The sequence below is a fragment of the Ornithodoros turicata genome, chromosome 6, assembly GCF_037126465.1.
Source record: "Ornithodoros turicata isolate Travis chromosome 6, ASM3712646v1, whole genome shotgun sequence".
In the NCBI taxonomy this organism is placed as follows: Eukaryota; Metazoa; Arthropoda; class Arachnida; order Ixodida; family Argasidae; genus Ornithodoros; species Ornithodoros turicata.
In genome coordinates this window covers 70,449,215-70,463,721 of record NC_088206.1, presented here as the reverse complement: position 1 = coordinate 70,463,721, position 14,507 = coordinate 70,449,215, and the positions used below count along the sequence as shown (strand labels likewise).

At 45.0% G+C, this 14,507-nt stretch overlaps 1 protein-coding gene across 2 annotated transcripts in view; it reads right to left on the bottom strand.

Annotated features, from left to right (window-relative positions):
* LOC135397253 (Kv channel-interacting protein 1-like) overlaps positions 1-14,507 on the bottom strand; it is a 318,617-nt gene that overhangs the window by 72,401 nt on the left and 231,709 nt on the right. For both annotated transcript variants that reach the window (XM_064628703.1, XM_064628702.1), the window contains 5 exons: positions 14,207-14,334; positions 13,718-13,787; positions 13,549-13,619; positions 10,812-11,036; positions 10,102-10,164 (listed from right to left, as the gene is read on the bottom strand). In XM_064628703.1, coding sequence (XP_064484773.1) covers positions 10,102-10,164; positions 10,812-11,036; positions 13,549-13,619; positions 13,718-13,787; positions 14,207-14,334 — 557 coding nt within the window. The remainder of the gene's footprint in view (positions 1-10,101; positions 10,165-10,811; positions 11,037-13,548; positions 13,620-13,717; positions 13,788-14,206; positions 14,335-14,507) is intronic.

Genomic DNA, 14,507 nt, shown 5'->3' with positions numbered 1-14,507 from the left:
ATTTTTTGCATGCTGTCATTTCAGATTTGCGTCAGCAACCAACACAAATATGGCCTGCATTGTGAGAGAAAAAATACAACAACATAATTTACAGCAGGATAGATTCATATGTGGAGTTAGTAAAATCTGCAGCATTACGTAGAAATTTTGTTTCTTTTATCCTGCGTTTCTTTCTGTAGATTGTTTTTCTTTTTCTGTGGCGTTGAAAAACGCTAAGCATCACCATAGAAACAAAGTTGTTGTTGTTTTTGTGTCTTTCTTCTGACCTTTGAAGCTTGGTTCACCCCGATTCAAAATGGCCGCACGCCTCTGAATGATTGCTTTCGACGCATAAATATAGGGAGCGAGACTCGAGCCGAGTCGTGGACGAGATCGTTCTAAATAACTAAACTGGGAGGCTGATAGAATATTTAGCTTTAGAGAACACGCCTTACAGCCTTTAATTCTGCCCGTGCTTTGTCTCGATTTCGAAACATTTAAGTTTTTTCTTCTCTTTATTTATTTACACCCGAAGAGCCCAAAAGGGCATAGTTAGCATACGTTGGAACATAAGTATGGAGAGAGAAAGAAAGAAAGCAAGAAGTTAACAAAATAAACAGATTACCTTTAGACAAAAACAAAAGAAAGAAAGAAAGAACAGATTAGTGTGCGATATAATACGCAACAAGGTGGAATCGAAAAGAGCGTCAACACGAAATGTCTTCTGCTTTCCAATTATTTCCAGTTTCGGTTCTAGCTGAAGCAGACCATCTGCTGTATCTGCCACCGCAGAATGCTTCAATATCTGTTTTCGCGCACCGCAACATCGAAAGCAACATCTGTGCGATAGAACTGAAGTTTAATGTTCCACAGAAACTTCGTCCAATTAGCAACAAAACGCAGATTGATGACATGGACTAAAGCTGTATGCGCAATAAAGCTCCCCCTTCGCAAAATATCAGCGTCGTCTGCTTTGTTTGCCGACACCGGAAGCGAAAAATGGGCGACGTCATACGGTAGGCGACACGTGCGACACTCATTTCCGGTTTAGGAAGTGCCCCTTTGGGAGAAGAGGTTATAAAGGAAAGCAACAGTTTCCCTTTCTTTCTCCCTCCTCGTCGCTTTATTACAGGGTGAAAGGACTTCGGGCACTGATCAGTATCGCTTGGCTGTAACACGATGTGAAAACGGAGTCTGTTCGAAACTGCGTCTTTTTGTAGCAATGTTGTAGCTTTCACTAGGACGAATAATTATTCTGGAGCTTACTAAACTCAGGCTTGGGTAGCAAATAAGTTGCAAGTAACTTGTAGTTGCAACTGGTTACTTGTTGCAGTAACTAGTTGCAGTAACTAAATACTTTAAATACTTTTCCGCGTAAGTAACTTGTATGTAATTAAGTTACTGAGAACTGTAGGTAAGTGACAAGTAGCTAAGTTACTTTAATGCAGCAACAGTAGCTGTAACAAGTAGTTACATTTCCAAAATAGGAAATGTAACTAACTCAGTTACTACTTTTGAAAGCTAACTATGGTTTTGTTAAATTTTTTTGGGATAACTTACTAATGACCGACTAAACTTGTTTGTATCAGTCTTGGGAATAGTAACTAAGATACAAGTAACTTACAACAGTAACTAGTTACGTTTCTAGGAAAGTAACACGGAACTGTAACTACTTAGCGCTTTTGGTTAAAGTAACTGTAAAATGGTACCATCTAATTTTCTTAGCTACGGCAATATTCTCTACGCGTCGGTTCGCTAACGTCATTTTGTCGAGGATTCAAGTACCCTGCCATCTTTCCCAACCAGGAACCGAAAAATTTACGGGATCGGGTCCGGTTCAGTTGCGGAACGCAGAAGTAACGGTTCGAACCGGTTTGTTCGGGCTCATAACAGTTCAGTGCACTGCAGAAAGCGGTGCCAAACTTGGAGCAGGATGCAAGCTTTCCCACGAAAGTCAACAGCGTTTTGACATCGAGCGTTGATCGGATGATGAGCTGATGACAACGCATGCTCGCAAGCGTGTCGTTGAACGCAAGTAAGATGTTAGTAAAATAATCAGAACATGTTTTATTAGTACGGTACCTACCTTTTACGCTGCCCAGATCGCCACAGGGTTCGTAACGGTACTTTTCATTCGTTCCGCTTCAGGTTCAGTTCCAAGATGGCGACAAATAGTGCTTCAGTTCGGAAAAAATAAATAGACTAACTTCCACTGTGCACATTAGAAGTCCCCTGTTTATAACACGGTATAACTATGCTAAGACAGTACAACTCTTAAAACACTTTTTTAGTTACATTTATTCGGCTTTTTTTTTTCTTTTCTTAAAGCGTACTCGTGCCATCTAGTTTCTGGTCGCTTCCAGCAGGGGTTGGCGGGACCCTCAGAAAATTGTTTTCTTTGCTTTACTTTCCTCCCGCGCTATAAGGACGTGATGTGATCGGGGCCAGCGTGCAGAACGTGATAGCAAACGAGAGAGCCGTTCTTTTCGTTCGCAGGGATCTGGAAAACTGCAGTAAGCTTATCGAATTTGTTGATTGCAATCAATTTCTAGAATGAAGCTGTAGGGAATGACATCATTTTCGCCCAGATACCGCGGCCGTGCGTGCCGAGAAAAGCGATTTTGTTGCATCTCCCCATAGACTCCCATGTATTGGAAATCTGGGACAGTTTAATTCGCCAAAAATCGGCGGATTGCTTCAGGCCTTCAAAAATGCGACCCGCGTTTCCATTTTTACTTTATATTTCTATTATTCAAAAATGTGTAGTTGCCTATATACATAAACTCGAGAGGAACACGCCTGTACCCGTTTCGCGTAGAAATTTAGCGAGTTTTACGAGAACCCTGTGAACAAAAATTCCCCATAGACCTTCTTAAGAAATAACCAAGTTTACTTTAACGTGGTAACTGTAGCTGTAACATTTCGAGAAGAGTAACTGTAACAGAGTTAATATTTTTGGAGGCGAACTGTAACATACTCTTTTTAGTAACTTACCCTTGACTCGCTTGTGGGCCACACAAAAGAAGCGCGGGGGGTTTACCGTAAGCCACCGTATATTTCGGTGCATACCTTTCGTCAAATACACGCCCCTGCCCCCCCCCCCCCCGAAAATTAGAGGTTTAACAAAATATTTTTGAAAAAATAAAAACCTATTTAGACGCACCACGGTGTCGAAAATACTGACCCCAATAGAGCACAAAATCTGTAAGGTCTACATAGCCGTTAGTCTCAACAGCAATCAAAGGTTTCGGTTCGGCCGAAAGGTTAAAGGTTTCGGTTTCGGTTTTGCTGCATGCTCGTGAGTGCCCTATTTTTTGCATAGCGACTCGTAGTGGTGAAATTAACAATTCGTGATTTTGCCCACCAAAAGATACACACACAAAAAAAGGAAAAAAAAGGGAAAGGGGGAGAAAAGGGAAAAGGGGAGAAAAGGGGGAAGAGGAAAAAAAACGAAGTCAAAACGGCAAGATGTGACTTCACTTTCACTTCTCCTGCCGGAGCCAACACGGAATGAGTCAAACAAGCTTTCACTTATTTGCAAATGAGCATTTATTCATTTTCCCGTCACGTACACAAACAACGCTGCTTGGAAAAGAAATAAAAAAAAGTGCGATATTTGACCCGCAACACAAACTGGAACCAAGCTCTTTCATGCTGAGCTAGTCTGGCCATCGCTTACGTTATTTTTCGGGGGTGCCTCATGCCCTCCTTCCGCCGTTATCTCCCTCCTCCTTTCACTTTACCGTTCCCATACGATCTTTCCGTATCTTCCCAATAAAACACACCTGGAGAGCAGAAAAAGCCAAAAAGAAGGGTGCATGGCAGTACCGCACCGAAAAGGATGTACTCGATTCAGCTTATTGGTTAATCGGCTTCGAGAATGGATTTGTTTGGATTGGATTGGATTGGATTGGGATTTGCATTCGAGAACTTCGCTGAGGCCGAAGCTCTTGCACATCAATAATGCGGGGAGATGTGCTGTTCTACGAGGTGCGGAGTTGTAAACTTCGTCTTTCACTTAAGGTGCGTATACGAAGAGGGGAGTCAAGTCCTGTAGATCACATAAACAAAATACAGAAGCCGACACTGAAGATTTTTGTTTAAGTTTAATTTGTACAAGCTTTCGCGTGGAGGTCCACACTTCCTCAGGTTCCTTGGTACCTGAGGAAGCGTGGACCTCCACGCGAAAGCTTGTACAAATTAAACTTAAACAAAAATCTTCAGTGTCGGCTTCTGTATTTTCTTTCACTTAAGGATAAGATCTCTAAGTCGTCATGCTTTGCGAAGGAGAAGCAGATGACCAGCGAACGAAAGGAAGTTCGTGGTCTACGATGGTTGCTCCCTTTCGTTCCATAATGAATCTGTCTCACCTGGTTGGTTGACACTTCTTAGCTCCTTCTCCTCCATGTATGAGCATTAACATAACATACTGCACACGTCATCATGGAACACCATGTTACAAACGTATGGTAAGAAGCGGAAAACAAATGCGTGTCATCTGCAGGAATGCCGCTGACGTCACGGACTGTAAAACCGAAACTAGAAATTTCAAGCACTTCTAAACTTAGACACTTTGTCCTGGAAATCGTGCGGAAAGCCGGTAACTTCTCACCAGCGCACTATTTATTTTCGCGGAAGGCATGTTTCGACAAACACTCCGCTGTCTTTTCTCTTTTCATAAAAAGATTGCCCCACACTTTTCTCTATGGTACAGGTAGTGCCCCCTGGTGGGGGATACAAACGCTTTCGCATTTTGCGATTGTGGCTGCGGTTACGGCTACGTCTCCGACTACGCAAAAACAGCGCATTGTCAAAAACTTGTTTGCGTCCCATTCGGCACAACCTTGTTTGTCGCCCTCCAAATTTGGCACGGAATTTTATCCGTCATCTGTTAGACGTATACGTCATCATGCCGTAGGTCGGCATCGACGGGACTGGACGGGACACGATACCTTACGAACCATGGAGGAAAGGAAGAAAAGTGACACCGGGGACACGTCATAAAAGCACGACCAATGACCAGAGGGGTCACGTGTTCGGAACGGCCCAATCACCGAACACGGTGTAATTAACAATCCCTCGCAGGGGTAGGAGTGGTTTGTGGGCGTGTAAATGTCACTGGATTGAGGGAAGTAGCGCCATCCTTTCCCTTTTCAGCCTCGACATTGGAACAAAAATGGCGACCGCAACATGGCTTTGTATGCTACGACCGCCATTGTTGCTCCAAGGTCACGGCGGCAAACATCGGAGGATTGCGGTGCTTTCTCTTATCCAGTGACTTTATGGGCGTGCACCTTTCAGCGCCACATCATAAATAGGTCATTTACAGGATATGAGCGTTGCAATTTCGAGCACTACAGCTCCACTCTCCTTGCTTTCCTCCACGTTGCAGACCAACAATGAAAGCCAAAAGCGGCAGAAACACTTGAGACAGCAAACGACACTGTGCACGCACGACAAAAGGACACCAAAATGGGAATGAAAGAACAGCGCAAAGCGAAAAAGAAAAAAAGCGCGTGCGAAGATGCATTTTCTTGTGGAATGTACGACGGTATATTCTTCTGTTTCCGAAGATTAGGTAGAGGGGCACGGATAGCATGATAAGCCTATCATTTGTACTTTCAAAAATGCCAGCAGTTTGGGTAGCAGAAAGTTTCCATACACCTGTACTGCCAACGACGCTTTGGTCTAAAGCCAAATTCAACGAAACTACGCAACAAATCGGCACTTTCATCAAAGCTCGCATGTAAGAGGCCGAATCAAGGCAATCCAGCCCACCTGCTTTGTTTGCGTGTCATCTTTGAGCTCTCATTGGCTGTACAGCGAAAGAGCACATGAAAATTGACATGGCCGCGTGTGAAGATTTCTATTAAAGCATTGTAAAGTAGTTTCTTTCTCGTTTTTTGTCTTTCTCGGCGAGAGTGTAAGACATGATACACCGCAATCTGAATTTTGGAAGAAGGTGATTGTGGTAAAGCGAGAGAAACAGTATCGATTTAAGGCTCCTTTATCCATTACGGCGCGTGATCCACGAAAGAAAATTTCCGGAAGTGACCAGCTGACATTTCGACTTTGTGATCCTTTAGTTCCGCACGGTATGGAGACGTGTTCTCTCTGGACCTTCACAGCGAACAGCGCGTCCAGGCGAGAAGACATTACTCGCCCCCTGTTGGCCATCGGAAAAATCGCACTTTCAGGTCGGGGTTGACATTCCTCTGCCTTAATCCCTATATGACGTTCATAAAAGCAATACGAAATTTGCGAGCTTTGTATTTGGCACGTTTGGATTTATGTAGAAAAAACGTTTTCCTATAAAGGCATTGCCGCCCTCTGAAAATACGTGAGAAAATATTTCCGCTCGGATTACAAATGCAGCGCAAAAGATGTTGGCCTGGCCCCTACGTTGTGTAAAGCTCAACGAAATATTGGCGGCGAGAGAAAAAACAAACAAACAAAAAAAACGGCTGATGTTTCGTTCCGAATATCTCAGTTTGACTGCAGGTCATCAGTTGGTCAGGAAAGCTTGACCCCCTTGTCCCTCACTCCTTCCAGGTGCACGTCTCTGTTTTCAACAAGCTTGGCAGTACCAGGATAGGCGAGGGCGTCAGGGTCTAGACAGCAAACGGACGTAGGTCGATCACCGTCAAACGAAGGAGGACGCCATGTTACGACCCGCCCACTGTTGCCACACTGGAACAGCCAAGCTGGTCGCGTCTAGCCGCTGAAACCAAAACCATGTCCACTACAGGTGTCACCTCTTTATGGCTTACACCGTGCTTGACTGCCTTTGGAATTAGACTTGGATCGAATCTTGGACATCGGCAAGCGTTCGATCACACACTGCCAAGTTCGACTACCTCGCGCCCTCCCATCAAAATAAACACTGTGTGAGAAAATTGCCACCTCGGCCCGCGCGCATTCACTATAAAACGTTTTTGGTCATCACCCACAGAGGACACCAGCGCAAGTTCTCGCCGCTAATATTGCATTTAGCTTTACACTCAGCGTCAATACAGAAAGGCGTTAGCGAGCAAAAATATGTGACAGAACATATGTACGCTGCGAGATCACATTTCTGCAACACATATTAGTCAGCATCATAAACAACAACCCCCCCCCCGCCAATTTTAGAGGCCTAAATAAATACGTCAGTCTACGACGTAACCAGACGACAACAGCTGGTCTAACCTAATTCGTTCATAGCGGTGTACTTTCCATTCAATATGCTGTACAACGTTATTCAGTGCAGCACGAATACCAAACACAGACTTTTCTATACAAAAAAATCTGTCTCTGTCAATATTAACGTTTCCCATATCACACAGTGACAATACTGACAAACAACCAACGAGACATATCAAAGTATTGACAATAAGTACGATACAACTTCGTTGATGTGTTTATGGACGTGCATATTTATGGCGATTGTTAGCATGCCGATATAATTGAAGAAATACTATTGGCCATGCGCGCAGTACGCGCCCGGCCGATGGCGCTGATGTCAGTGGCGAATCTCAATACGGCCGTCCAAGATGGCCGACGGCGTCGCGTCGCCAGGAACGCGTGGTGACGTTTTGTGGTGACGTCACGATGACACAAAGCCCTGACTTCACAAAGAGCAGGCCTGTCAGTCACCATACTTGTGCGGAGTGTACCGAGGAGGTTGGAGGTGGTCGTTGGCATCATAGTACAGTGTCCAGGATTGCGAGGGATTTCATTATATTTTCGTCCTTAAAGAGTGGAAGGGTGTGATGGAGAGAAAGAGAGAGAGAGAGAAAAAAAGGAAGTGACATATCTAAAGGAAGTGACAGGAAGTGACATATTTAACATGGCTCGAAACCACCCTCCGAAAATCAAATCTACTCGCGTGACGTCGTCAGACCCTGCGTGGCTCTCATTGGCCACCGAAAATTCGTCCGCTACTGCGAAGGCGCTTCGGTTGCGCCGGGCTACGTCACGAATTGACGTCGACTTCCCTCGTTCACTTTCACTCTCTTGGAAGGAGGGGATGGTTTGTAGAGGGTGTGGTGCAGATCAGAGAAGTCTCGCTCTCTCTCGCGCGCGCGAGAGAAGCGAGTTGCGCTTGTCATTCTTTCGCGGGAGCTGTTATTTGTTGCACGGCACGCCGCTGCCAAAATGAATGGAGGTGCATTTTGGAACTGGGTGCTCATTTTGTCACAAACAAAATGTGGTGCCAGCAAGTGGTGGAACAAGTCTTATGTCTGGAGGGAGTGGTTTGTCGCAAAAGGAGCTGCTCTTCAGATGGAGGCAGTTCTCATCGTTGTTCATGGCATGTGACGTTTCTGTAGTTGACGTGCTTCAGAAGTACAAGTTGCTTTCAGTCAGCTTGAAGCGCGTGCAGGTTGAAAAATACAGAAGCAGAAGAACAAGCGTAATCGACATTCACCCTTGGAAAGGCTAAAAACGTAGAAACCTTGGGGGGCGAAGGACTTACTTCCGTGGTTTACCTTCTGTATTTTATATACATACTCCAGGTTCCTCACAACAATGCTTTACCAACGCATCATAGGACAATGCATGTTCGAAATACCGGCAACTCTCGTCCTGAGACTTGTCATTCTACTGGTTCAGAAACTGTCCTTGTCCGTTAGCTCTAAGTGAACATCAAGGAGTTTAATCTTCGCGCCAAACACGGTGCATTATACGAGGGTTACTATGATCGAGAACGCGTCTCCCTCCGAAAGGTTCTAGCGTGGCATATCACATCGTTGCCACAGGAAAGCCTAAAGGCAACAGAGCCATAAGGCACTCTAACATATGGACGTATAACGCAGAACTTCAGCACAAATAACCAACATCAAGACCTAACTCTAACTCAAAGTGCAACGATACCGAAGACAATACTCGAAGCGCATAAACAACTAAGGACAGCCCCGTTAGGCTTAACACGTTCTCTCGATCCCTGGTGGGCAAGAAATAAACCGCGCGTGACTCAAGAACGGGCTCGGAGCCCAGCACCAATCCCAGCACCCGAGCAATAATAATCTCCGGGAGAGGGAGAAAATCCGACAAATAGAAATCAGCGCGGGACAACAGACCCAAACAAAAGGAAACTGGCGAAAGACAAGGGCCGCGGTAACGCGAGTCCCAAAGGGCTAGAACAAAAGGGACTCTGATATATCGCAGAAAACGGAAAGGTAGCTGTAATGAGGCGAGGCCTGATTGCACAGGAAAGGAAAAAGTTTTGTTTCGGAAGTAAATTGACCTGAGAGGTTCCTTTCGTAGGAATTGTACGGTCACTGTGTTGCTGGTTACGCGTTTTTTCACCGGATATAACGATGTTTCTGATTTTCGAACTGAAGGTTCGTTTAGATAATGGTTCAACACAAGAAGATTGTTAAAACGATCTCAGAGTCATGTCATACAGATGATGTCATCGTGTTGCAGGTTGCGTGTCTTTTCGCCGGTTATAACGATGCTTCTGATTGCCAAACTGAACGTTTCTTTCGATAACGTTTCAACGGAAGAACACAGCCAAAGTGATTTTATAGTGAGGTAAGGCCCACAGCTGAGGCGAAACCAATCTTCAGTGTTCATGTTGCGCACGATTTTGCGTCGACGTGAAAAATGTGTGATATGAAATTCCTGCTTTGGCATGGCGTGTATATCGCCGATAATACGGTATTTTCACCGTAAAGGACGCAGGACGCACTGATCGTTACTAGACTTACACAGTGAAACCCGCATAATACGATTTCCGTAGGGACGCAGAAGCAAAAGTGTTATTCGGAAAATCGCATAACGCGGGAAAGCACTACAAACAAGTCACTACTAACGGAGCACCAAAAAACAAATCGTACAAAGCGGGATATCGTATAATCAGAGATCGTATTACGCAGGGTCCAATGCAATTGACTGCCATTCACGTTAGCGATACTGTCAATCACATTAAGAACTACTTCACCAACTTCAATCGCTTCCACCTGATAGCCTTTCACATGATATCCATCTTCAAGTTATCCGAAAACACACCATAGCGTGATACGAGAGAACGTGAAATCGTATTTAGGAAGTGTTCCGATAATTTGCTGACACCCACTGTTCAGTAACATAGGAAGTTAACAGATAGATTGAAACGAAAAAAGGACTCAGTTAACTCACCTTGAGGCATGTCTCAATGAACTCATCGAAAGTGACAATGCCGTCTTGGTTGAGGTCGAGTTTCTGAAAGACAAGTACCTAATGACTGAATAAACTGTACAGTGCTGCAAGGCACACACATTTGCAATCATTGAGTCACTCAAAACACATTGACATGCAATAACACTTCAACTTTTTGCATGTGCGAGTCAGAGTAAACAGTTACTGAGGCTAACCTCATCACCAACGCTCTTCACCTATGGGTTCCAATGCAATGCCATCTTTTGGCACTCACACTGACGAACTCGTTGTTTTGCATCTGCGAGTTGGAGTAGCCAGACAGTCGGTGGTGCTAACCTCTCCATAATACTATGTAGCAGTTTCATCGAATCTAATGCACTCGTTCACACAATTACATAGTATCTCATTGAACCGCATCCACATTGAGGTACATTTATTTTTCGCACACGCGCTAGCCAGAGTCAGTGATGCTAACCTCTCCATAACACTTCCCGAGTCCTATCTAATGAAATGCAGCCAATGCACAAAGTCGACCTTTTACACGCGCAACTTGGAGTAACAAGTCACATTTTACCGAGGCTAACAACTCCATTAACACGTTCTGCCCGGAGCTATGCTAACTTGCCACATTTATCCACAAACCATATCAGACGCTTATCATACGAAGAAAAGTCAGATCTTAGAAATGAAATGGAAATTGTAAGTCCTACCTGGAAGACCCTGTTGGCATGATCCCTGGCGGAGTAAAACTCGTGGTCCTCCTGCGCCGACCCGCCACCAGTGTTGCCCACTAGGCTGTGGACCGAGGCGATTATCTCTTGCATTTCATCCCGGGATATGCAACCATCTCCGTTGATATCGTACAACTGGAATGCCCAGCGGAGCTTCTCAACCGGAGCACCGCGCGATAGAGCTGAGAGACCCACTACGAAGTCCTGCATCGCGAAGCGAAAGATACGGTCCGATGTTTATTGACGACCATAAATATCATCTACATGACCTTATAATCAAGTGCTAAATTAATAGACCTCTCCCTGCTTGTAAACAAATGCCGTCATAGTGTTCGAAATGCGCCACCAACAGACGAGTTCAGAAAATCCCAGAGTGCTTAGCGTCGCTCAGCAAGCGCCCAGGATGCAATGCGTGCGCAAAGAGCGCTGGGATTTTCTGAAGTCGTCTATTTGGTAGATTCGAGCTACGCATGAAGCTAGGGGTGAATAAGGTCGCACCCGAAAGCCACGGTCTTGAGGGGATTACGATGGTCCCTGAAAGGGACGCGACCTTCGATCCTACTTTTCTTTCAATAGGAGGCAGCGAACAAGTGCACATTCGTGGAACCCAGCCCTCTTCTTCCGATTAGTTTCGGTTTCTGTTCGTCTACCAACGTCATGACGACGTTTCTCGTGTAGAGCTCTATACGCTGCACTAACGGACACGGAACCTTAAACTGCAAACTCAAACCGCCCCATTCTAGCCGAAGTGCTAGACCACAGGCTGTGGACCATAAACTGGCATGAAGCAACGTGCCATCTACTGATTTAGTTCATCTTTAATCACTCCACCACAAAAGTAGCGACGGTAGGAAATACTTTGTAATACTTCAACTGCACACCGCCGCATCGCGCGGTGCAAAAGGGCTGCAGTGCACGAAACGGAATAATTTATGATCCACGTGAACGATCTCCGTCGAGTGTGAGCTGTTCTGGAACTCGTACCGGCTTTTCCATGAAAGATGCATGCTATCCTCTAGGCTATGCAGTATGCAGGTACTTCTCGACAACAACTACGCGTATAGACGACGATTATCTGTCTTTTGAATGTCATGACGTTCAGTGAAAGTGCACTTGCGCGATTACCACTTTACTACCGCTTTGAAGTCGCGCTTTTCAAGTGCTTATATAATAATACACTTTGCAACGTCCGTTCTACAGCGGCATGTGTACGCGAAGGAGCCTGCATGATAGGATTTGTATGCCGGCAAAGTGGCGTCTTATAAAAGACTATTCGATCACTATTCCTCCAGGCGTCACAATACTTAGATCGATTCTGGCTCAACGACTCCTGCGCGAGATCACAGAAAAGAAGCCTCCCCCAACTGCTCACCGTGTGGTGGTGTTAGGGAAGACATAGGGAAGACGTCTAACCGTGGGGAATATCCTGCTACACCGCCACAAGATATTCCGTAGCAGACGACAGGAAAACACGCTCACGGTGTCATCTGCTAAGTGTCGTCTGCTACGTGTCGTCTGCTAAATGCGCGGTACGCCACTGCCGATATTCCGCACCGTGTGAATGCTCAACATAACACGGGCCGGAACTTCGGCTCTGTGAGCAGTGTTTTCGCTTTTTCTTCCACTAGAATATTCCGTGAGGATTTTGCCCGTGTGAATGCACGGATAATGTCATGCGAACGCTATACAGGGAAGCCCGCTGCCTTTTGAAGCCTGAATTGGCAGAAATATGGGCAACTGGCCTTGTAGTTGTTCTCAAAGGTATCGTAAAACGGAAGAGGTGCAGTCTAGAAGATTTATTTATTCGATAGCCCGAGCTCTCAGTACTCTCGCGTCACGATTGAATGATTGATTTATAAAACTTATAAAAGAAAAAAAAAACGGAGAGGTTAGTCTCGAGCCACTCGGGGCTGGCTATTCCAGGACGCGTTATTCAGAAAAGAAAGGGAAACTACGTCACGATTTTCGTCCCAACTGCAATCGTTGTTTTTTTAGAAAAGTAAACTTGAAAACTAGGAGGCAGCACTGTCTCCAAGTGGCCACCAAATGTGCATTGCTCGTCAAATACGGCAGCAAAACTACATTGCATGCGGACAACACTGGTTCGAAAACAAAAGGTGCCGGCTACGTAATATACTCGGAAATACGTTCTTCGTACCATATCGACTGTCATAAGTGGTAAGAGTAAAATAAGCTGATGCCCGTTTATAGCCCACCAACGCTATGCCTTAAATGCGCTTCTAAACTTTTCGGACACCGTAGCACTTCGGACCTCACTGTGCGAGGCGCATCATAATTTCATTCCACCGCATTAGGGCCGGCAATGGGGTAGAGTAGCGACCATGGCGATAAACTATCCGTCCATGATAGGCAAGCCTGAGCGATGGGCAAGAACACGTAAACAAACACAAACACGAAGGCTCAAAACCAGCAAGACGTTTTCAAACTACCCGTCATCGTTAAAACAAATTGTTTGTTTATAGCGGTCCCTCGTAAATTACGATATCCCGGGTAGTACGTTTTTCCCGCTTTGCTGCCCTAATCTCAGAATCGCGGTCCCGCCGCAGCTACGCTATACCAATACAGACAACACAAGCTCGCACAGATGGTGCTCTACGAGACAAAGACGTCACGACCTACGTCTATACGCAGAACAATACACGGACAACACACGAGATACAGAGAACGCGTAGTATTAAACAGGCATTGTATTAACCTGGAAGGTTATTGTACCATTATGGTCCTGGTCGAATGCTTGAAACAGGTAGTGCGCGTATTGGCTCACGTCTGAAAAGCATAAAATGAGGAAAAATGTGTTGACCACAGGGTTACGCACGAAGGAGATATGTGACCTATGAAACGCTTGTGTCCAAACACATACTCACCACCTTGTGGAAAAAATTGTGCGTAGATATCCCTAAAGGTATTTTCGTGTACAACTCCCGTCGGACACACCTGCAAAAAAATAAATTAGAAAAAAATAAAAAACAAAGTTAGATTGGTGTAACTGCTGCAGCCGTAACTGTAACAAGCATCGATTTTTCATAAAGTGCATTTCTTTTTATGAAGGAAAATAGCAGAAACACTACGGAGAGGTACTTTGGCCACAATGACAGCTCGAATTGCTCTTCTATTGCTTAGAGACTTCCTTTCCCGATCACTTCTATAACGCAGAGAAGCTACAACCGTTACGTTTACTTCACAAGATCGATATTGGACAGCTATAAGATAACGTGAGATAACTAGAAAACAAAATAGAATAACTGTAAAAGGAAACTGTGCTATGGGCGTACGTAACATAGCTGTTATAGAAGGTGCGTTAGATAAGATGCAAGTAGCCCGTAGAAGACATGTATGATAAGACGGTTAATTACCTGTTTGAAACCCTGATACATATACTTGAGTTCTTGTCGTGTAAACTTTGTGCTTCGACAGAGCTCTTCTATCCTTTCAGGTTGGTACCGTACCATGGCCACCTCCACTTCTTCAACATGGTCGTCCGCTGTAGAAGACACGAGAAAATATCAACAAAGAAAGATATGTGGAAGCATACGCTCATTGTTTCATTGATGTTGAATTCCAATGGCAGATTCGGAGCGCCTCCGGAACAAGTTTTGTTGCTCCGCCGAGAGCAAGTCTGTTTGATTGGCAGATTGGGAACAGTTCTGGAGTATT